The sequence below is a fragment of the Poecilia formosa genome, unplaced genomic scaffold (assembly GCF_000485575.1).
Source record: "Poecilia formosa unplaced genomic scaffold, Poecilia_formosa-5.1.2 Scaffold64, whole genome shotgun sequence".
Lineage (NCBI taxonomy): Eukaryota > Metazoa > Chordata > Actinopteri > Cyprinodontiformes > Poeciliidae > Poecilia > Poecilia formosa.
Window position 1 is genome coordinate 1,264,722 of NW_006800003.1, and position 25,404 is coordinate 1,290,125.

A 25,404-nucleotide genomic window follows, 5' to 3' on the forward strand; every position below is an offset into this window, starting at 1 on the left:
AAATCTTAAGATTTCAAGTCCTTTAAATGAGATTAAATTACTGGAATGACCAGGATTTAATCTGGCTTTATAGAGCCCAGAGAAACTCATCACTGTTGCAGGACTGCTAGTCAGATGGCTGAAAGCAGATTCCTGCACTTTCCTTCAGGTTTACTGCAAAGGCGACTTTGACTGCTTGGGGAAATTATTTTCAGGATCCCAAAATAAGAAAAAAAAAAAAAAAACACTTAGAGCTACTTTTTGCATCTTCTACTAAAAGATAAATGTTGTATAAAAACAAAAAAATGTAAAAGCTTCATTCGTCGATTCCTTGATGCATCAGCTGAGTTTTTTTTTTCTTTTTGTAGGAACATGAACTGTTGCATCTCAAACTGAACAATGCCATCATATCAGTCCATTCATCTTTTAAAGACTAGTAGCACAATAAGAAGAAATGGAACTTGATTATATAAACCAGCGCATTTATCTGTCTTGTCACATCCACTAGTACAGATGAAGATAACATTTTTTGGTACTGAGTTGCCATTTATAGTGACTGTTACTATTTTTCTGAAATAAGATTAGTTGGATCATATTTACATGTTTTTGTGTTTAAACACTGTTTAAGTAACCTGATATAGTAGCATATTTACTTGATACTGACCCATTCCTACTCTGAGTGTTCATTCTATCTATAAGAACTATGGCCTGGAAAGTACAACGTGTCTTTTTCTCTTAGGGATACATTCAAAACTACATCTGTCTGGTTGATTTAGAGCTTGCCTCTTTGATCATTATAAACTAACTGTAGCAAGTCCCCACTGAGACACAAAAACATTGATTTCATTTTATTCGGCATCACTACTTTAATGTCCTGTCATAAATCTTGCTCTTAGAGTGAGTTAAGCATAGTTTCTCTATTACAATAGCACTATGCGACTCTGACAGAAGTATGGAAATGTGTGCAGCATGATGCCTTGATGTTAAAATGCATCATTCTGATTTGACAGCTGAGCCTGTTTAGGCTTTAACTTTGTTCAAACATTAGGTTTCAGTTGCTCCACGTTGACAGCTTCTCAGCTAAAAAAAAGAAAAAGAAAAGGCTTATCCAGTGAATATAGCAAAAAAAAAAAAAACCTCTACAATGCTGACCACTTCTCCATATACTTGTACATTTTTTTTTCTTCTTACAGAGTAAATGTATTTGCTTTCGTCACCCTCATTGTGGCTACATGACATAATTCTTACTGGAAATAATTTTGCAGCGACGCGAGCAATCCAAAAGTTCAAAATCTGCATGTTCTTGTGGAAACTCATCGGAATGACTGTGCTGATAATGATTACCTACTGTGATGGTCTCTCTTGCTCCTTTGACTTCCAGCAGGCTGTCATCACGGGGCATTACGTTGACAAGGAATAGACCAAAATATGATTAATGGTTGTCCTTTCTGTTTTTCCCCTCTCCTGCCCCGCCGTTACTATGTTCTGCTCCGTCTCCCCAGAGGACCTGGATGACCTGCGGATGGAGGGCGTAACGGGGCTGGCCCCGTCCGGCAACAAGTTCAGTCAGGGACGCAGCTCCTATCAGCCTGAACCACAGGCCAAAGTTACCCTCAACATCTGCTCTAGGTGTGCAAGGTAAATGTTTTCACCTTTTTTTCTGAAAGTGTAAAGAGCAATTAAGTTTTGAAGTCACAGTTTAAAAATATCAGAAATTATTTCCTTTGGTTTGTTGTCTCAGCCAGCAACCAAATGGTTGTAGAATATGTATTGGTGGCTTGTTTCCTAGGTTCTGATAATCATATTATTAATCACAGTCACACAGCCTTCTTTTTCTTCTTTCCTTCTTCCCTCCCTTAACCCTTTCATGCATAGTGGTCACTACAGTGGACAGCTGTCTAAAAGCCATTTTCTTGTGCTTCTTGTTGATTTTTATGTTATAAATGCACGCAGACCACTGAAGTGGACACTAATGCATCATAAAATACACCATCAACTACTGGCCATCAGCTGCAAATGCAAGAAATTATTTTTGTTAAATCCAACATGGCCGACCGGCAAAAAAGCACGCCAACCAACCCGGTCCCTCCTTCTACTGTAGTAAACGGTACAAAAAAATATTGTGACATCAGATAACCCCTAAAGAACAATATTACTGGTGTATTTTTCAAGTAACAACTTTGTATTTGGAGAAAATTACAATTGATCACCTAAAAAAAAAATAATTTTTACATTTTTTCCTACCATTTTTTATGCCTTAAAAAAATTGGAAAAAAAAAATCCTGACACAAAGGATCATAATTTATGCATGAAAGGGTTAAGGAAGGGAATGAAAAAATGACACAATAACTTAAACTGTTCCTGTGCTGGTTGTTTTCATGATCCCTGTGTGGATAATCGTACAGTTTATCATAGTTTCTCCTTTTTTCTTTTTATCGCTGTCTTCTCCTCTGACACTTCCTGCATCTTCCAGCATCAGTGGTAGCGCTCAGATTTCAGAGTTTTGAGCGCGATGCCACAGACAGGTGTGGGCACATATCTCCGTTGATGCCAGTCGGAGATAAACGGGTATCTTCTTGACGAGACGCCAGGCACACATCTGTCTGTGCAAACTTCTCTGTTTTGGTTTTGTTTGCCACTTATGTTCCATTCATGCAGCTTGTCAGCTTTGTTTCAAACACAGGCTTCTGGATGTTGTCTCATCAGGTCCTGCTGGAATAGGTGTTGCATCTCTGGATTTTGTTTGTAGGCAGTTTAATTGTGTGATGTTTCTAAGCAAATTCTTTTACAGTAGTGACAAAGTAAAGTAGCATCTGTGTGAGGGGTTGTTTGGATTCTTTTTTTTAATACTCTTTTTCAAAAGTAAAGTTTTCACTTTTTTCATGTCAGCCATCTGTTCTTCTTCACTGTTTTACTGTCTACTTTAGGGTCCAGCCAAATTCTTGCTTTGTTCCTTTTAAACCTGACCACCAAATATTTCATGAGTTTTATCAACCAAGCAGCCCTGGGTTTTGTCTGTCATTTTTGGGGTAATGTAAAGGCCACAAATAGATGAGCAAGCTGGAAAAGTGGAGCTCGCACAGTTTGGGGGGTTTTTGTGTGCTTTACAGAAAACTCTCAAGTCTGACATGAATACACAGCTGTCCAGAGCAGGCATGAACAGAGGCCAGACATAAGTTTGAATAGTTGGAACGGTGTCGGAAGATCAAGACCACCAAGACGTATCCGGCCTGAAAGCGCATTGTGGGAGACCAGTAGAGTGTTAAATGATTAAAACTTTTTACACATTTAGAAAATAATAATGCCATCAATTTATTAAAGCAGATTTGATTCCTTGTTACACTTGCAGAAATGGATGAGGGTGCTAAAACTGTCTGGGCAGCTCAGTGTGGTATGAAAAATGCTTCAAGGATGTACACAAAGAAAGTTAACTTGCTTTTATTGCCCGTTACAGCCGAGGTTAGCGTTAAAAGTTCTCTCTCAGGCTTCTTGTAGTTGAGCAGAATTGCACTGCAAATGTGTTAACTACCTAACACTTTAACAAACCGCACTATGTTTTCGTTTAATGATTACAGTACTTTTATTCAGTCAACAGCACATGATAGTTACTGTATTATTTTTGACAAAGACGCTTTTTAAGTATAAGTTGAGTTCATTTTCGGTGCACATATATTTAAAGTACATTACGAAACAGGTTAATTTGAATGAACTGATAAGTGTTAATATTCTGAGTAGGTTCACATTTTTGAATGGTAATGCACAAAACTGCAAATTGCAATGGAAACATACATGATACATGGGTAACCAGATACTGGCCACCGAACTGTCTGCTTAGAAAAACTTTGGCATGTTTGAATGAATTTTGTTGACTCCTTCCTGCTGTATGTATTAGCCCTTTTTTTAAAATAAACACCTTTCAATGACGACTCACCAGATGGCTCGGAAAATGTAGGAATGAAGTGTGAGTGAACTAAAGCTGTAAACATATGACCTCACATTGAAGTTACTCATGGACCACTAAGCGATTTACAATATCTGCACAAAAGATTAAAGGGGAAATACTGAAAAAAGGAAAGCAATGTGTAATCTTCATGGTACTTGAAGTTAATCCGTTGATTATGTTATTTATGAAAAATTTCATATACAGCACTTATTTGCTGCTGTTCATCAAATTACAAGTGGTTTTGTTACAGATCTAACCAAAGATCAAGAATAAACATCCTTAGTTGAAGTTTTCAAGCTCTCATTGTACAGATTATTAAACTTTTCTTCACATTCTGCTGTTTAAACAGTAACACAAATACCAAGGGCTGACATTAACAGTTTAGTCAGGCTGTCTGCTCAGGTTGTGCCTGCAGTCAGTTTTTTTAACAGACCTGCTGCTCATATTTTCCCAGCTTTAGCTTGAAAACATTGGCTTAATAATAGTGATGGGTCGAGACCTGAGTTTTGACACAATGTTTGAAAAAGATTCTAGTCAAGCGAAAGTCTTTGGTAAATAGACAGACAAAAACTGTCGATCAATTCTCTCAGCCAGCTGATCAGCAGTGTGCATCAACAGCAAAATTAGACGCTACAACCGGAGAAAGCTGTACTTGATCTAGTGCTTTCTGTTGCACCTTATTAAAAGAACTTTAAATAGCAGGAATGATTTAAATGAAGTCATGGTGGTTTTGAAACTAAATCTTAGTTACTTGATACTGGAAACCAGCCAAGGTTTTGTTGGTTTTAATAATAATAAAAATAAAAAACTAACAAAAAAGCATGTTGGTCAGAAAAATGTTCTTTTGCCTCTGAATCATTTCCATCACTGTCCCATATGTTTTGGTACAAAATGTGTATATCAATCCCAGATTAAAAGCAAAAGACCTTGTGAAGATGGTAGCTAAGGCTGGTAAGAGGAGGAGAAAAAACTCCTATACTGACATGGGCCGACTTGAGTGATGTGGCTCAGTTTGAAGACACTGAGCCACATGTCAGTGGCTCAGTGTCACTGACAATATTGGGAGGAGTTCTCTAACAACTCCTCCCAATATTCTGACACATTGTCTGGGAAATTATCAGTTTACCTAAAACAGGACGATTTTATTCTAGTTTAATGTCAGGCAGTGAAAGAGAGGGGAATAATGAATTTTATACAGTGTATGTATACTACTGGTTTCAACTTTATATAAAGCCTTGTAGAGCCACTGCTAAAGAAATGCTGGTCAGTTTTGCAGGGAATAAGTAGCTTTATTGCATAAAATAAGAAGGCTTGCCCAATTGTTGACCTAGGATACTTTAGATACCTTCCAGAGAACATTTAACGATGCACGACAAAAGGATATGGGTGTATAAAGACAAAGAAATAAAATATGTTTGGTTCTTTTTATTATTTATCCTTTATTGTAGACCCTGTGGCTAGGAATGCAGCTGCACTATAAAAGCAAATGGGGTTGTTTTTCTTTGTTCTTTTGTCTGATGACATGGAAAAGGCTTGCAGGACCTCCATTCATTTTATGATGCTTTTTTTTGTCATTTGTTTTAATTGACTTGTCAAAAAAAATAAACTGGCTTTTGAGTTCAATGTTTTAGTTGTAAAGGCAGAAAAAGGTTGTTGATGGATTACTTTATGTTTTTAATCCGACAAGTTTATTTATGCATCTGGGAATGTAAATTCTTTAGTGCCTTGAGGAAACCACCAAATCCACGACACCAGATAATGTTTCTCTGCAAACACATCTACATAAAATCAAAAACAAAACTAGAAGAACTTAGAACAAAATGTGATAAAACAAAAAGCAGCAATAGCCAGTCTTAACATTTAAACAATCTGAAAAGTATAATTTTATTGTTTGGTTATATCATATATATGATCATGTCTAATCAGAGGATGCACTCACGGTTGCGTGCACCCTCTGATTCTTTACATCAGACAGCCGCTCCATTTTCTTGAGGGTACTGCATACCCCCGCTAAATCTTTTGGGGGTACGCAGTACCCCTCCGTACCCCCTTACTTTCACCCCTGCTCCTACCTATAAACACAGTATTCTGGTTTCACATGAGATAAATCCTCTAAACCAGGGGTCCCCAAACTACGGCCCACGGGCCCGCCTCCACATTTGGTCCGGCCCTCTGAACAATACCAGTATTCAGAGGGATTGTACCACCAGGGGGCTCTTTAGCAGGAAGCGTGTCCTGTAAACTGTGGGTGTTTTGTTTTGCATGGCGCATTGCTGCCATCTGTTGGACTTTTAGGGAACTGCTTGACTTTTATGTTATTTAATCAGTACGGTTGTGTGCTAGCGGTAGAGCAGATGAACACACGTGTCTGTTATTAACGCTGCATTCCATGTTGAATTCTTCGAAGCGATGCCTGTAAGTAGCAGCTTATACTTCAAAACGAGCCTTTATGTTAACATATGAGAAATTAATATATTAAAGTTACATTCTCTCAGTGGAATATATACTAGTCAGTCCCAGTGACCGTTTCACTCATGGTTTTTGCCCATGTGCTTTCTGGGTAAAAATCAATCGAGAAACGCACCCCGCCCCCCCAACAATTTCCGGCCCCCCACCAGAGAAGGGAAAAGTTATGTGGCCCTCACAGGAAAAGGTTTGGGGACCACTGCTCTAAACTAACCCCTGTGTGTCTTCTTTCACCAATCCCACGTTTTACAGCGGAGATTATGAACTCAGAAAAAAATGTTTCCACTTGTCTTATCGCTTCAGAATGATGGAAACCGACTCGTCTCGTTGTTATCTGACGCTCGGCTTCTAAACATGCATTGCATCCACAGTTCTCTGGCCTTGTGTACAACTTTGTATGTTTTGCGTGTTGTTGTTTCTAGGCTGCAGGGAGACACGCTATCGAACAGCCGATCTGAAGAGGATCACAGACCTCACATATCTGAGCAAGCTGTGCCTGACATCTCCTGTGAGTTTCATAACATAGTGGGGGGAAAAAAAAAATCTAAATATTTTTGTTTGGTTGCATATTTGTATGTTTTTGTTACTCTGTGCTGTGTTCCTCTTGCTTCCCTTGTTATGAATGGATTCATCTGGAGCAGCGCCAGTGCCCGGGGTGGACACTGTGGCGAGTCGACTTCAGGAATGTGAGGCCTTATCTCAAGTAACAGGCTCTGTAAGTGTCCTTCCCTGCACCCATCGCCGAACAATTAAGATCACTTTACAAGCCATCAATTACCTCGTAGCTCTCTCTCTCCTCGGCAGCTTTATTGTCTGATATTGAGTGGAAACCACCTCGAGCTTCTTGTTAAGAAAATTCTGCGAGAGAAAACGATCCATCGTCACGTGGGGCGTTTTAGCCTCACGGAACAATTGACGGTGGAAAACAACCGATATCCCGAATTAGACATCTACCTGATATCGCTCTGCTTAACTCTAGCTAAAAGCATTTAATGAAACTTTACGTTAACTCTGTGGCGGTGGGTACTTACTGCACAGTTCACGTCGCACATTTCAAGCAAGCAGTGTGTAGCTGGCCCAAACCAGACCTCTATAAAGGCAGACGCTCACATGCTGTTAATAAAGTGTTCAGCTTAGAGGCTAGAGGCTCTCCGTAAGCACAATAAAAGCCAATACCTTTTTCATAGTCGGCCAATTTAATTGTTAGACGAGGCATTTTACTGTAGGTTTTTCTTTTAAAGAGTAGGAACAGTTTGGTGCCAATGCAGAGCGCCGTGTGTGGAGCAGATGCAGAGTGGCTCCACACTAACTGGGAGCAGACTTTCAGAGGCTGACTGAACAAAGCCGGAGTCTGATTTTTATTTTGCAAATAAAATTCTGAAAAGTGTGGCATGCATTTTGCATTTAGACCCGTTTCGCCGTGCTTTCACTGAATGAAATCCAGGGCAACCAATTACCCGCTGACATCACCTGACTCCAAAATCTTGAATCTTGGAGTACAATCACATTCAATAAATTGGAGGTTTACTGAACACTTCACTCATTTCAGTAACTCCATAAATAAGTCAAACATGATATAGATTATAATACAACACGTTCCAAAGGTTGCTTTTATTCTGACGAACTAGCTTCATTGGAACGCATGTTCTAATATTTTGAGTATAACTCTCAATAAAGCTGTTCTGTGATGGTCTCTGACTTGGTTAGAGAACACATTGGTGAAGATTGGAGGCCAGAACTAAAAGCAATTGTACATTTTTGGCAAACTGTATACATTGTCATTTGTTTACATTATCAATTTAACCTAACTGAACTTGAGGCAAGAATTGGCAACAAATGTTGGTTTCTAGATACGCAAAGACGATAGAGTGTTACTTATTTTAAAGGCAAAAAGCTGTTAGCAGGGCATTTCATGTCTAGCTGAATAACTTTCTGAAGTTTTCTGAACTACAGAACGACAGAAATCGTGTACTAATTAGTTGTTTATGTTTGAGGGATGGGGTGCTTAAATACACAATAATAAGAACAAAGGTTGACTTTGCATTTGTAGAAACTGGACTGTTTGTCTGTTGCTCCACTGGTTGTCGTTAAAGAGAAAAGAAAAAAGAAATAAATAAATAAAGATCAGACATTTCGGGCATATTTTATTATGGGCATATTTATGACTGTACATAAAAATGCACAATTTAAGCTTTACACAGTTCTATTTTGGGCTTTAAATGCCCGGTAATGTTGGAACGCTAAAACTGTTAGTAGTTATTATTAGGCTCACAGACCCCCTGCCTCTGCCAGCTCTTTTAGGTGATAATTGCCTCATAAAGACAAATACTTTCCTAAAGCAATAGCCGGAGCAAATCCCCCTCAAAAAATGCTTCTATGACCTTTGTAAGAGCTGGGTGATTGGTTTTAATCAGGTTTAGCTGTGAATGGCAGGCCTGTTATGGCCATAACATTTGAGAGAGTAAAGCGTTCACTTCTCTGATAGAAATAAGATAATTAGTGTGCTGCAATGTAATGTGCATGATAAAAAGCAGGAATTTTATGATGGTTTTGCTGCATGGCCTTTAAATATTTGGCATCAGCATAATTTGTCGCATACATTTTGGTTTTGCTGAGGCAAATCTCACAACATAATTTAAGCATTGTGGTTGAGTTATGTAGAGATGGTTGATTTTTAACAACTGTAGCATTTGTTTTTTATTACACAGGCACTCATAAATTACAAAATGTGCACGATTATTATTATTATTATTATTATTATGATGACAATCCAAAATAATGAGAACACAAAAAAAGTCAAATGAACCAATAGAAAAAAAAAATCTATTTTGCAGAATTGATATTCTGAAGTATTTCAGAAGACGCCAAGATAAAGTTGATTTATAGGGTAGTTTTAACTTTATTTTTGTTAAAATGAACCTTATAAAAAAGTTACTGTTATTTTTTACATGTTTTCATTCCCAACCTGATAAAGACAAAGATGTTACAACTAAACATTTGCAGATGTTCTCCACACTAACAGTGGATTTATTATGCAGCAACTTAATTTTTTCACTTTGTCTTGAAGCAATATTCTTCAGTGCGTCAATCAAATTTCTATAATCCTAATACAAGAAATTGACGAATCTTCAAAATCTTTTCATAAATGTATTTGGTAAAATAACATCAGATAATGTATTACTCAACACACATCTGAGCAAGCTGGGGTTACTAACAAATCTAGCTGAATTTATGAGCTTGGGGACAATTCAAATCATTCTTTGATTTGTTGTAGGGATACCTATAAACCACAAAGGCACTATTTCAGAAGAACAACATGCGAAGGTATTGGCTTTTAACAATACTGTCAAATTACTGATGCGTGTGTAAGTTGATAGTCTGTTACACTCGGACTGGTCGGCGTCATGTCTTTGGAATTCCCAAATTAAACTCTAATAGGGTTATTGTCAATATGCTATTTGTTTTTGGCTGCCTCCGGTACACAAGTCCATAAAGTTCATTAGGTGAATCTGTTGTGTGCCAAAACAAAAGGAAATGATTAGAAATGCAACGTGGCCTCTCATAACCTGTCAGCTCTCCCCATTATCCCCAAAGCCAGAAGAGACCACGTTAGCCACTATAGTTGTAGAGAAAACAAAGCTATTGCTGTCTTCTTGTGAATTGTAAAACAGCAATCTGTTTTATAACGGAAATGCACTTTTAAGATTGAACAGTTCTTTTCAAGATAGTCAAAAAAGCAGGTGGTTAAATTAAATAAGAACAAATAAAGTGTCACGTTATTATCAGACATGCCACTCCTGCTTTGCAAAATGTAAATTTGAAAGTATTACTGTAATAAAAGCAACTGCTGCAGCTCATTTTTGTGTTTATAATGAATAGAAGGTTTTTGTCAACAATTGCATTTTAACCTTTATTTTTCTTTTTGTCAACTTAAACTACCAGCAGTGTGCAGCATGTGCAGGAAACCCACTGCTAAGTTACTCTATGCTGCTGCTGGTGAAAACTCCAGGCCCTCTAGAATTTTTGCTAGTTTTTCATAAAATATTTAGGGATGATTAGATTATTTATTTATTGGTATTTTTTTTTTTTAGTTATTTAACTGACTGATACCAGCAGTAGACCCATGCTTACCTTCCAGTTCAGTTGTTTTCCCTCGTGGTCGTAAAGGCAACTTTTATTTGCTTTACTCTGAAGCCGCAAGTCGTTTGAGGGCGATCACCATGGCAACAGCAGAACAACCAAAAAATAATTACTTATTATTCAGAGTCACATAATTTATTTATATAATTAGATGGCCTTTCTTGTGAAGAAAACAAGAGTTTAACGGCCATTAAGCAATCAGGATTTTCTCATTGTGGTGGTTGTTGAAGTTCACAGTGATTTGATTGGCTGCTGCTCCCCAGGAGCCCACCTCCCCAGCTACTGATAGAGATGGTTCTGTCCTTTGTCCAATGTTTTGGTGCTAGAGCTTCGCCAGTGGAAACTCAAATTAACCAGCTTGGTTTTAAAGGGCCTAGTGATTAAAATTAATCGCTGCTCATTCTGCTTCCCACTTGACACCTACTTGCAAACTTGTCCCATTGACCACTTCCCTGTGGAGATTTAGAGGAATAATAGCTGTGGGTTAACTCCAAACCAACAATTGCCATCTGAAGCAGATTATAAATGCCTAATAGGTATTAAACAATACATAAACAACTATTAAAGGAGGTTTCAGTAAGCCATAAAACACATTATGAAATAAGATGTGCATGATAGAAGTATGTTTCAGGTTGAACTTGTCTTGGTTACCATGTAAAATTTTTCTGATTATCTTTTTTTTTATCTCGATAACTGCACGCACAAATATTAAACTTTTTTTTTTTTTTTAAATAGTTCTTGTTTGTGTGCTAAGCCACACTGGCTCAAATCCCAGATTGTGGTGATCTTAAGAGCTGACCACACACACATAGCTGAGAACACACAGTACATATTAAGACTTCCATCCATTCTTTTTTTTTTGCTAACTTGATTTCAACATGCAAATAATAATAAAAAAAAGTTTGATCCATATTTGTCGTTTCCACTTTTGTCTTAATTTTTTTCCTTTTGTGGTCATAGAGATAAGGAGCATTATTAAAATATGGTTTTGCACCACTGATACAAATCTACTCTGTGAAAGTCTATCTGTTTGCTGGAGATGGGAAAAGAAATGGTTCTTTTTTTTTTCCCCCTTGCAGATTAAACCATCTAAACTTAGCCTCAAAACAAAAGGGAGGAAAAGCTTTATATTGTCTGGCATGAGATTTACGGCTGCAAACCGAAATTGAGATTGCTTCTCATGACTTCATGATGCATTTTCAGGCTCTAATCAAGACTGTTTTTGTTCGATTCATGTTTCCCAAATTACACTGAGCCATTTATGCTTTTTACATATTTCGTTGCTTTGTGTTATAATGCCTGACTGTACATGTAGATGTTTTCTATTGAACTTCCTAGAAACGTATGAGTTTACCAAAATCAATCAAGATGAGAAGAGATTTTGATTGTAGCGTTTGTTTATGAGTGGATGTTATCTGATTGGAGTAATTGTTTGCACTGTGTAAAGTTGTGTTGTTTAGGCTTTCAGGACTCCTGAAAACTGGTTGCCTCAGCCTCCAGGCTGGAGTCTCTGGGATAAACTTTGATTCTTGTAAGATTGAAAACAAGAGGGCATTGTACAACCCCCCCTCCCCCCCAAAAAAAATAAAATAAAGCGTGGTTGTGTAGTAACAATTTCAAATATGTATTTGGTTTTCCTAAAGTATTTTAGCTGCAACGCCTTTTAAGTTAATATGTTACAGCCTGGTAATGACTTTACAGTGCATGGGAAATAAAAAAAAATCGCATCATGTTGGTGGCCTTGGGTGCTGCTGCCGAGGATACCCGAAACGAGAGGCGGAGAAGATGATGTAATGCTGTTGGATTTGGGGAGATACCACCAAAGAAAAAGAAATAGCCGAGTAGTGGATTCAGTTATGATGTTCAGCTCACATCACTGCTTTATGAGGGCTGTAATTAAAGATTGGCTTGTGGCGATGTGGTTTTGCTGCCACGAAATGCTTCATGTGTCTGACAGGCACCAAGATCAATGTGATGGACTTGAAATTTAATGGTCAGCTATTCATAAGAGAATATCAGTTTTCCTTGTTTTGCTCAGATGCATGTTTAGTAAAAAACGGATTACAGCATCTTGCAAAAAGGCTTCACATCCCTTTCGACATGCTAAAACCATAAACTTCAACCGGTTTTATTGGGGTTTTATGAGACAGACCAAAACAAAGTGGTGTATAATTGTGAAAAGCAAGAAAAGAATACATGCACCATACATACACTTCTTTCTTTACAATTGCAATATTTTTACTATTGTAGCTACAGGTCAGGTATACATCTGCCAGCTTTGCATTTCTAAAGGCTGAAATGTTCTGTTTCCTATATTTCTTTGCAAAGTAACTTGGGTTCCTCCTGACTGTCAGGAGAGCTTCTGTAGACATCAATTCTTTAGTAGATTTGGGTCTGAGGCCATATTTTCAGAGATCCTCTGTCCTCTCACAGAGTTCCTAACTTAGCTTAAAGTCCCTGCCCAAGAGTCTTGGCGTCAGAGTGATTCAGCCAATTGCTGAGAGCAACTCTGAGTGAGGAGACGACAGAAATTCCTAGATTAGTGAGAAGATGTGGTTGACCCCTGTTGCTAGGTCCCTAGAAGGTGATTGGCTTCTTTTCTTCTTCTGCTAACCGTTTAACGGCGGTTGGCAAACAACTTAATGGAGCATTTATGCCATCAGCTGGTAAAGAGTGTGGACAAAATGTCACCACAATTGCAATAAATGAAAATTATATCCTGTCATTCAAATTACTCAGTCTTATAAATGGAATACGAGCTGGTAGCTTTTCCTTCTTGAGCCTTTCTGAAATATACCAATACTCCACCCAATCCCCAATCTTTGCAGAATCTTTTTTGACACTCTTAGGCTTATAAAAACTCCCCGAGTACTCTTCGCAGTTTGTCATGTTATGCACTCTCTTAAGACCTAAGGTGCTGGTGGTCTTGGTTCTCATTATGCTGTTTGGTCACTAATGTTCTCTAGCAAACCCCCGAACAGTTGAATTTATACTGAGATTGAATTACTCACAGATGAACCTTATTTACCAATTAAGTTACATCTGATGTTAATTGTTGATACTGAATTGTACTTTGGGGCTTTGCAGCAGTTTTACTTCTGCTAAACACTTATGCACTACTTTGTAGTAGTCCATCTCATTAAATCCCAATAAAATACAATAGCGTGTTGTGGTATCATAAGAAAATGTTAAGATACTTAACGTTATAGAAATTTCTAAGCACTTTAGTAAGTCTACTTTATGCGTTTTAATAAAGTACAAATTTGAGTACATGTTCCCGCTCTAGAGATTTAAAATGTATATATTTTTAAATTTGGTTGAGGGAAGTTGTTCTTTATGGACAATAGGAAAGGAAGCTACATAAAAATATTGGCTCCTCATGATCTCAAACTTAAAAGTAGAAACTGTACAAACAAAATCTATATATGTTTATTTTTTTATTGTTTTCCTGACTTGTTTATGGAATCTACAAAACAAATGACTATATGCACCTGCTTGTTTCCACATTATTCTAACGTACCCAAAGCCAATGTTTGGAACTCATGTGAAGTAATTGGCCAATCAAGCACAAAATTTCCTCAAACAAAGATTTATGGCTGCCGTGTGTTTAGGATCACACTGTTCAAAACTCCTATGCTTGTCAAGATTCCCTAGGCTCAGATTGATATTTTTATTAAGCATGGGCATTCAAATATAAGCTTATAAATCAGACCAGAACTGCCATCTCTTGTACTCTTTGGCAACTGGGCATGAGCACCATGACGCAGCTGGAAAGCAGCTAGGAAGATAATGCCAGAGTTTCCTCTGCCAAAACATCCCGTTTGGATTATTAATTTAAATTTGTATCTTTGAAGACTTTTTTTCAGTTGTGTTCAGACTTGCAGCTGAACACAACTAAATAATAGTTGTATTTATTTTCATGCCCAAAGCTGAGAAATAGTAATGATAAAAAAACAAAAAGCATGAAAGAAAGCGAGAACAAAAGTCAAAGTTGCGGAAGATCAATGAAATTACATTTGGAATGTAGAAATCGGGGAAGATTGCGTAAACGAATGGCCACGTAAAGAAAGTAGTGAAAGCAAAGGTCTCCAACTGGAATGCGAGTTCATGCGAAAAATATTTATATTAACATTTACCTATTTATCGCAAGGCAACCCTTTGGTGGACATCTTCCACGTCTTCCATTAAGAAAGTGGAGTCTGGGGATTTACGATCAGGACTCCAGCCTGTGGCGCAGAGGTCACTGAGTTCGTTAAAAAGCTCCTTGCTTGGATGAGATTCACCCAGAGTTCCTTACGTCCTTCCTCCCTACCAGGGAAGTGTTCAGGGTAGATTTGTACTCTCTTTTGTCTGATCTGGCCCTGGTTCCAGCAGTAAAAACACAGAGGGGGAGAAAACCTGCTGTGAGAAAAAACCATTTGATTTTCTTCTTGTATACCAACCAGATTGGCTGCCAATGCTTTGGATAGTAACTCACAATGATGCCACTTTTACGGATGGTCATTGTCATCAATGTCGGGCTAAATATTTTACTTTTTTAATTCAGTCAGCAGTTTGGAGCCTTGTACGGCCTTTTATTAATATTATAACTTTCTAGTACTGCTAGTACTAGTATTATCTGTGATAACTATAAACAACTTAAAAATAAGTTTTAGCAAGTTTTTTTTCTAATTTTTCTACCCCTTGGTAGCTGTGATGTCAGGTAAGATTAATTTTTTTATGCTTTGCGGACTTTATCATTGTGGTGTGTGTGTGTGTATATCAAAGGGCGATCCCTGAGTCTTGCTTTAGGAGTATGCTGAACATATCTATTACCAGATGTCTCAGAGCATCTCAACACTTAGTCAAGTCAGCTCTGTTTCTCATTAAAAGCTTAGCATATCAAATGATGTAAGCGCTGGCATCCGACGCATCATAACTTATCTTGTGTAAACTAAACAAACAGGTGGTGGGATTATGGCTGTCAAGTTTTATTTCTCACCTGTGCTTAGAGCTCACGAACACTAAATGCATTAACTCTATACATCATCCGGCCTCACAAAAGAATAAAATTACGATTAGGCAAGCTTCCATTACTCAACTTGGCAAAGCTCGGTATGTCTTGCAGGTTTTTTTCCACACAGATCACCAATATAGTGTGTGAAGATGTGTCTGAAATGAAATAACTTTGAAAAAGTTACATTTTGCTTAGACTTATAATTGGGCTGACGAACCTAATGCCAACACACCAGTGCGCAAAGGGTAAGGGGTCTCTGCTGATGGTTATAGAAAAATGTCCTAAACCACTACTGACTGTCTAGCGGGCCACATTCACTTAACAGAGTTCCCTCCATGTTGGATGCTTTCATCTACACTTGCTGTGGTTTCTTGTGTTTTTCTAAAGCCCATAAAATAATAATTGGTTCTTTTTTTTTTTTTTCCCCTCAGCAGATATGGCTCAGATACTTTCGGCAATAGCTGAAAATTATATAAAGAGTTAATTGAAGGGTCTTTCTTCTAATGTGACTCGCTCATTTTTTTTTTCTGCTCCCCTCTCTAACTAGCGTCAGGCTGTCTGGGAGGCTGATCTGAAGTCTGCGAGAGGTGGGAGTTCTGTTGGGCAGACGGGGCTGCTGCTTGGCGACTCCCTCTTTTCCAAAGAGCTGGAGAACATGGGCAAACAGCTCGCTGGTAGGCAGCGCATGTGTGCGTGTTTCCACGACGTGCATGTTTTTGCAGTGTGTCTTTGTGCCTGCACAGTTGTTTTAGGAACTTCCAATGTCAATTATTTTCAAATGTTCTTTAATTTTTCCGTTCATTTGTTGTTTATTTCCAAAAGGGACAAGTGGTTAGTAACACAAAACATACCAAGACCTTCTTATTCCTATGCAAATTTGCATTGCCTTCTACCAGATGTAGCCTTAAGAACAGAGTGACAACATTCTTTACGGACAGATGATGTGAAGCAAAGCAAATTAACCACAATAAGAGCATTAGGAATCAAATGTTTTACACAGCTGCTGTATTTTTAAAGAAACAATTTCAGTTTTCGTTTAAAATTTGCCCACAGCTTAATTTGGCCTACGCTGGTAGGAAAGTCCACATATTTATTACATAAGTTACACTCTCATGAGCTTAATGACGAGTCTAAAAATTTTGCCACAAGTGCCACAGCACTCTCCTAATTTATACTCGGCATCTGCACAACTGCTACAATAACAACACTTTATCTCACACTTGTTATAAACAAACATGGCCCCCATGCGAAGAGGTCGGATGGTTGAAACTGAAAGTAAAGCTTTCAGTTATTACTGTGCTTGTAGGTACCTGATCACTGAGTGAGTGAAACATCATTCTGAGATGTTTAGTTGATTATTTGAAAAATACATTTGTAACCCAAGACGGGGCATGTAACCAGAAGGTAATGTCCGCAGTCTTGACCCGCCGTGAACATGTTTTAATCAAATTTACTTGGCAGTGATGAGATCTGATAAGTTTATGTTTGTTACCAAACACCTTAAAGCATAAAATGGAGAAAGTTGCAGTAAAGACTTGTTGCATTTCACTGTCACTTGTGTCTGATGAGTGGCAAAAAAAAGGATAGATAATTTTATATCGTATCAGCTACTACAGGTCTGAAAATCACCAACCAAAAAGTTGCTGTTGCAAAAAAAAAAAAAAAAAAAAAATTTGTTTGATCTGCTGTTCCACATATGTACACATACTTTGGATTATTATTCATAGAATTTATGGGGGTATAGATTACAGCAAGGGAAAGGGTCTAGCCAAAGTATGTGTTACTTTTGGCCAAAGAAAGTGTTCCCTTTGGTGAAAGCATTGCAAAGAAATCTTTTTTTTTTCTTTTCTTTTTTTTTTTTAGCAAAAATGCTACAAGACAAAATAAAAATGTCACTCTCCACATGCTTAATATTTGTTTTAGCTCCAGTGATGTCAGGTTGATTTAATGAAACTGCTGAATTGGTTACAGCCTTTGCTATAGATTGACATATTCCAGGAATGTTGAATTGTTTTGCAATTTGACCTATATTATTCATGGTATCCAGTTCTTATCTTTGATATGTATGGCATCTAAGAGAGTCTGAGGCTGTTTTCTGTCACCATTTTATCACATATGTATTGGTTTATGAAACAGATTGTAGTCTGGAATGTAGGCTGGAGGGAAAGGCGCCATTTAGTGTCATGTGTCACACACTTGTTTGTTTTTTTGCATGTCTTCCCACTCAGTTTGACAGCATCACACTGTGTAAAGAGCCTTTACATATCGTCACATACGAGAATTATTTGAAGCATATTGGTTGAACAAAGTGAAGTTTGTTTGTTTTTTGTCCACAAAGTAGCATATGTTTTTCAGATGACACAGAAAGACGATGATTTCTGTTAATGCAGAGATTGCCAAAAGCTTTGATTTCTATTTTTCATGTGTATTCATCATTCTGATGGAACTTTCTGAGCAAAGGCCTCATTCAAGATGTTTAAGCAAAAATAATTTAAATATTTCAGCTTGTCTCATGACTGAGAAAGACAATTTATTTTTGTTAAATACGAGCAAATTACTGTTCAGAAGAAATAACATCAGATTTTTCTCTTCAGGTTCAGAGTCACTGAATCGCTGTTGGTTAAAAAGTCACTAGACTGATTTATGCCTTTGTTTTGTTGCAGCATATTATGAGAATGTTTTTTTTTTAAACTGTTTACCTTTATTGCAGCCATGTGCATTTTACAGTCGTCAAATTACTTTTTTCACATAGAACCAGATTAATTTGGACATCTTTTGAAATAGTATGAAATATGACATCTTTTATATTTACTCAGAATTAGCTAGAATGTTTTAGGTAAAGTTTAAATACATATTTGTAGAACATTATTGGAAATCTGGTTGTTGTTTTTTTTTGTCTTACAAACTCATCAGAAAGTTTGAAAGACATGCAGTGGTGTTTTTACACAGAAATGAATCTGTCTGCTCTACAATGCTGTGAAAAAGCCTCAAAACACTCAAAAATCTTTTGAGTCTTTTGTTTCTCTTATTCAAGTGATATTAATTACTTTTTTAAGGTACTATTCATCATTCAAATGTCTGATTTCCTTTTTCTTTATTGAATTTGTAAACAATGGTTGACTTGGGAAATTTGCCAATTTATTGTGAGAAAAATTATATAGAGGGTAACTGTGACTAACAAAGTTTCTCATATAATCTCATGGTTTAATGGATGCGTCTGGAAGTTCTCTAATTGTACCGAAGCTGAATTATCTTTTTATTGTAAACATTGCATTGTTGGGAAAGTATGCTTCGTCCGTTTCGACTAAATTCAGAAGGTGGTGTTTTAATTTATCCAGCAGGCTTTATTCTGCATAGTTGAAGGCCTGGAGGCAAGTATGTCGTTAGTGCTCTTGTTTATTTTCAGAGGAGGGACCCAATAATCCTTGCATGATTTCCGAATGGTTTTATAGCGTGCTGTGGCCGTGTACTCTCAGCGCGTGCATCTGCTCCTTGATCAAAGGCTTTAATAGATTCTGTCTGTTTATGTTTCTCCTCGTCTCCTTCTCTGTCTTATTTTCCACTTTGCTTTCTTTTTCTGTCTCCTCAATCTGAAATTCAGATCACAACGACGCGAGCTTAATACCAGCTGTATTTTGATGTGTGTATTTTCCCCACGTCTTTGATCACCAGAAGCTGTCATTTTGCATCAGTTGCTGTAAAAGTAGAAACTGTGTTTACTGTACCAGCAGCAGAGAATCTTAAAAAGACGCTGCTTTTATTAGGCTGCTCTTTTAGTGTTCGGAAGTTTGCGGAGCTGGTTTACAGAAAGATCATGACTCTTGTAACCGTTTATGGAAGGGAGGAAGATTTACGAAACAAAAACATGTGGTGTTATCATTAGAATTGTAAATATCCTTCAGTGCAACACATCGGCTTTACGGGAACGGACAGCTAACGAACATATCCTGTTTACGGTTGAATATAATAATCGCATGAGAATTTATTAACAAAGTGTAGGCGGTTAGCAACTCAAGCTAGAAAGTCATACAGAAACTGTTTTTATTTGAACCCTGTAACATTTATTTCAGTGTGACACCAGGGTGTTTCCCTGGATTTAGGTTCGGTCTTACGGTCAGGAGCTGTGCAGGCGTGTCAGCTAATTAGAGTGCTTCTTTTGAAGCTTAATTTAAATGCAACCAAAAGCTGATGTCATGGTACGATCTGAACTACCACACATTTAAACATCCTAAGAATATTTTGACCAAATGAAAAGGGTTATTTGTTACCTTATTTTTAATACAGTTTAAGTTGCACAAACAAAGGCTTGATGTCATGCAGAATACATGCAGATTATTGGGCCTGTAAACTACATTGTAAAAGTTTACTTTTGTTTTTCTTTAATCTTTCAGTGCAGTATGTTTTTATAGTACTAGATCACAAAAAGTTATTTCAATGCATGTTTTTATTTATGTTTGTAAAATCCAGTCATACCGTCAGTTTGAATTAAGTTGATCAGATGTCCCATTTACTGAGAATGGAGGTGATGACAGAGGAACCAAACCTTTCCATTTGAACAATAAATAAATAAATAAATAAATAGTTATATAAACAGTGGTAAAGGTTTAATCTTTAAAAACTGCATGGAGTTAATAGCAGAAATTACTCTGTCAATGGCTGTCTTTGAAACATACAGACACATGCTAAACACTGAACCACTTGACCACTTGAGTACATGCTATGGAAAAACAACCTCCACAAAGTCCATTAAGATAATAGCAGCAATTGCTTTGTCATTGTCTCTGTCCAGAAAACAAAATACAGTAAACAGAAAACAACCGAGCCAGGACTACTTTATATGGAAAAGAAAAACATGGAGAGTACATAAAGTTAATTGCAGAAATAAAGTAAATCACGCTCCCCAGGAAGCCGAGATGACTAAACGTAAAATCATCGGATCAAAGGTACATTCGAAGAAAATGAGAAGCTAGGAGAATTCACATTTTCAGCTCATGGCAGACTGTGGGAAACAAATAGTCATGGCTAAACATCGAAGCTCTAAGCTAGCACCGTGTTCTATGGAAAATTAGATGAAAAATGGCATCAAAAAGCTCATTCAATTATTGCATTATTTCTAGCACACAGGCACATACCAAATATGGAAGACAAATGAGAAGAGTTCATAAGACTAAACTCAACTGTATCTCCATAAGGCCTACCTTCCACTGAAAGCCCATCTAAAGTTAAAAATGCAAACATACTGTCAAATAAAAATGTAGATTAACCCTAAAATCTGTGGAAAACATCTGCAATTTTTTTTTCCACCCTAAGTTTAATGATGGGTAACACTGCAGACATCTTCTGCTTTGCATCCTAAATGGACATTTGTCAGTGAGCAGCAACATGTGGTTCATATTAGCTTGTGGAAAATGTTGTTTGCATGGGAGCAAAAGCACCATTCACTCAAAAACAAGGAAGTCGAGGTTTATGGAATACTTGTCATGCTTCCTTTTGTTATTTACTTGACGCCACACATACACAGTTTAGGACTCGCTCCTGATGACTCACTTGTGAAATTATGCCTTGCACATGATAACTCCCAGACAGTTTTGTTGAAGACAAGATTGCCAACATTTGTATCAGAAACATAACAAATAAGGGGGGGAAAATGAGCCAGATGTTGATCCCACAAGTTGGCAGAATTTGGTCTTTCACAAACAAAAATTGTTTCTACAACTAGCAGAGAGGCAAACAAATTAGTTTTTGTCATGAAAGGGTAGAAAAACTTCTTGCATTCTGAGCTCACTGTACCTCATCTTGGGAGTTTTTTTTTTTTTCTATTAAGGGGACGCTGAATTGACCACAGTTTACAAGATCTATAAATATTGTCATCTATTACCCAGAAGAAGGATGAAAGTAAGCAAGTCTCACCCTCTTTAATGCTCAGTAAAATTTGTGAATCATCTGGCCAGTGGGACGTAGACCTGCGTATTTTGTTTGTTTTTTTTTGTTGTTTTTTTTGTGTTTGTTTTTTCCCCCCTTCTGAGTTATGATGAAAAGCAGGGGTGACGTTATGATGGAATCTTGGAAGATAATTTGATAGTGATCTGGGATTTGTACAGAGTACTGCAGGCACCATCACGAAGATCTGCAAACTGAGTCCAAATGTCAGTTAAATTTGTGGAAGACACTGATATCCACTTTAAATGAAATGATGTGAATAAATCTGTTATCAGAAATCTATTTCGAATGATTAAATCTTTTAAGCAAATTCATGAATACACATTAATAGAAGGAAGGAGGCTTTGTGTATTTCTTATAATAAATTTGTAATCATTAAAATTGTTCCACTTCAAATCAAAAACCATACAAAAAAACCCACAGAGATCTAATGATTATCTGGAATTAAGTTAATCTTCTTACTTTTTCTCTGAGAACCGATTATTAGAAGTGAAAGAAACACAAACTAGAAAAAACAATCTTCAATTTTTCTTCATTGGAGTGAGAAATTAGTAATGCAATAGAGAGGGGGGGCGGGGGTCTTGCTTGAATTTTACTCCTGAACAGCTAAGTGGCTGATGAAAGAAAAACATTAATTGTAGCAAAATCTACACAGATGAGAATAACAAACAAAGAAAAATATGCAGTAAATCAGTCCTGGTTCTCACTCAGGCAAACCTTCGTCTAATTCTATTCATCTGAGTCTCAGAGCTCAAGTGCCTTGGGGTGCTGGCATCTCAGAGACCAATCATTAGGCCCTCATCAGCCAATCAGTCAGACTTTTAGGAAATGTATTGCCAAGCTGAGGTCAATCAAAAAAGGGATTTGGGTTTTTTTTTTCTGCACTCTTTGCACTTTGGAGGGATTCAAGAATCCAAGGAATCAATCATCTGTTTCAACATTTAAGGTTTCAGACCTACAACCATTGTATTGAGTGATTCCATGTTTTTTCTTTTTCCATATTTATGATTAAATATTCTTAAATTAAGAAGGGATTATTTTAAAATTTTATCTGAAACTCTAATGAATCTAATGAATTTAGTTGGTCTCTGACATATTGACACTCAGATCAAGCTCTAAAGGATGACGAACATGGAAACATTGACATTTTGAGGTTTCAGTAAGCTGTGTGTGGAAAAGGGATTATAGCTAATCAAAAGGTTGGTCGGAGGTATTTTGAGGGTACTTAGAAAAATGCAATTAAATGACGTTAAAGGTCGGGTTTGTGGCGCTTATACGCACCATAATGAAGACGATAAAATATTATGTTCCTTGGTATGTTTTTTGAAAAAAAAATCTTCAACATAAAACAGTCGTCTTGTAGATTTTCTTAAATATATTTTCTTTTGATCACTATTTGTAATATAACATCTCTTACATTTAAATAAGAACCTTGAAATTGAAACTCCTTTTATCATTTCAGAGGTTGAGAAAGACCTGGCCAAGCTGGCAGAAGTAGGAAAGATGACCAGTCGGAGCACCAACAATCCACATGGAAGTCTACTCCACACCCCACTACGGCACCGGACGCTACCAGACACTCTTCCTCTCACCAGCCTCATCTCCAGGCCTCAGTCTCCAGCCGGTGGCCTTTCAGGCAAGTCCTGTGGTATCGGCCTCCCCTTGCTGAGCCCCAAGCCCACCTCCCTATCTATGTCCATGTCAATGGGCCGGACCCCCAGCAACCCTGGCAGCAGAACTCAAACCCCCAGAACACCCAGCAGACCCCTGACCCCAAACAGTTTATTGACGCGCTCCTCCTTTAACCCCGGCGCTCATAAAGAAGTAACATTCCGGAGGTCAAGGAGCCGACCTGTGACGCCCACAAGTCAGCCGCCACTTCCTCGACCACTGCTCACCCCTCCGGGACTAAGTACCACAGACAGCCTTGGTGCCAGCCTTCGGGCGTATCTCTCTGAGGTAAGACGGCAGCAGATGAACATTTTGATTATGAAGCACACTGATCACTGTTTATGCACATCTTTTACTATAAATGTCCAAGAAACAGGTAATTGTGTTGAGCTGTATGTTGTCCTCTCTTTTATAAACATTGAAACATCAAATTAATCGTTTATATACTGGAAACAAATGCCAAAGGAATCCCACTGCCTATACATCATGTCTTTACTTGTATAACCACTGCAGTGGTTATATACTATAGACCGGTGGTGTCCAACGTCGGTCCTCGAGGGCCGGCATCCTGCATGTTTTAGTTTTCTCCCTGGCTTAACGCACCTGGTTCAAATGATGGCTTGTTAGAAGGCCTAAGAAGAACACTGACATGCTGAAATGGTTGTTACTACCACCAGGGAGAGAACTAAATCATGCAGGATGCCGGCCCTCGAGGACCAACTTTGGGGACCACTATCTCACAGTAACACATAATTGTGTTGCATGTGTTTTTTTGTTGTTTTTTTTCCCCCACAAGTGTCTTTAAAGTGTGGTACGCATTTGTATTCAGTCAGTACTTTGTAGAAGTAACTTTTTTCTTTACTTACATTTTCATAGTGCCTCTACTAACTTTGCCCATCTAGAAACGGAAGGTTTTGTCTTTTCTTCTTTACAAAGACCTCAAACTGAGGAAGCTCAGATAGGGAACATCTCTTAACTTTATAGCCTTGGCTGTGTTTCAGGCATATTATCCTACTGGAAGCTGAACCTCTGCCCCATTATTTTGTAGGAAACCTTAACAAATTTTCTTCCAGAACTACCTTGTCCTAGGTTGTCATGGTGCAGTTCATTAGAACATCTGAATTTAGTTTGCAATTAGTTGAAGTAGATTTTCTTAAAGGGGTTGCGAGAGTAAAAGAGGGCTAAACACAAATGCACGGCATTTTTTTCTTTAACATTTATTTCTTTAAAAAAAAAAAGAAGAAGAAGATAATTCCAGTAAAATCTGTTGAAGTTCCTGGTGGTGATATGACAAAATGTGAAAAAAAGAAAAAAAAAATTAAACACTTGCACAAAACATTATAAATGTAAATTCTTGTTTGACAGACAGGATAATCCCTGGGTTTCCACAGGAATTTCCTGGAAATAATCATCACAAGACTCCAGAAAGTATAGGCTAGGCAAACAAAATGTCCACAAACACAAGGACCACAAATTGTTATTTTTGCACTTAGTTTTTGTATATTTTCTTAACCTTTAGACAGAGGCGGTCTAGCTGTTTACTTCTGCCTCTTTAGCAATCCTTGTGTCTGTCTGTTATGAGTAGATCCATGTGTGGACCATAGATACTGAAGGAAAGCACATCTTCTCTAGACGGCAAATAAAATCAGTGTTTAAATTGAAAATTAGCTTGTATACATCTGTGTAAAAAAAAAAGATAAATTTTATACATGCTGATTAATACACAGGATGCAGCTATTGGTCATGGCTTAAAAAAATATTTTGTTCGTCAAAGCTATGGAACACCAAGAGTGAGAAGCTTGGGAGAATTTACAGAGACGGATTACGACCGAGTGCGCGCACAAGGCAAAAACGTGCACACTCTTCGTGTGGGGTTTCACGCAGAGCCGCGGAGGTCTGTACAGTAGGATGTCATTTCATTGTGGAAAAATGAGCCTGGCATTAAAGAGGTGTTTTCAGAGGGATTTCTTTCTTATTTTCCTTTCATGATCTACTTAACAGGAGCCCTGTTAAATACGAGCCCTTTTTTGAAGGCTTTCCTAATGACGGGCAGGGGTTTTACACTCCCTTTGTATGCAGTTTGACAGTTACGCCAGTTGACACTTAGTGACATTATCCAAAACTTTATTCCAGGGTGCCCAGTCTGTTTTTATTGGGGCCACCTGTTCACGTGGAAGACTAAATCCTTTAAACGAAGGCCTGGTTAGAAACTGAGAAGCGACTGAAACCCTATACAGTAGGAATGAGAAACAGTCAGATTTTCTTCTTT

At 37.7% G+C, this 25,404-nt stretch overlaps 1 protein-coding gene across 1 annotated transcript in view; it reads left to right on the plus strand.

Moving 5' to 3' along the window:
- The window catches only part of cunh8orf34 (chromosome unknown C8orf34 homolog), an 84,773-nt gene that overhangs the window by 44,763 nt on the left and 14,606 nt on the right, over positions 1-25,404 (plus strand). Inside the window, exons 8-12 of the mRNA XM_007554571.2 lie at positions 1,482-1,617; positions 6,811-6,896; positions 7,030-7,103; positions 16,072-16,198; positions 22,927-23,423. Coding sequence (XP_007554633.1) covers positions 1,482-1,617; positions 6,811-6,896; positions 7,030-7,103; positions 16,072-16,198; positions 22,927-23,423 — 920 coding nt within the window. The remainder of the gene's footprint in view (positions 1-1,481; positions 1,618-6,810; positions 6,897-7,029; positions 7,104-16,071; positions 16,199-22,926; positions 23,424-25,404) is intronic.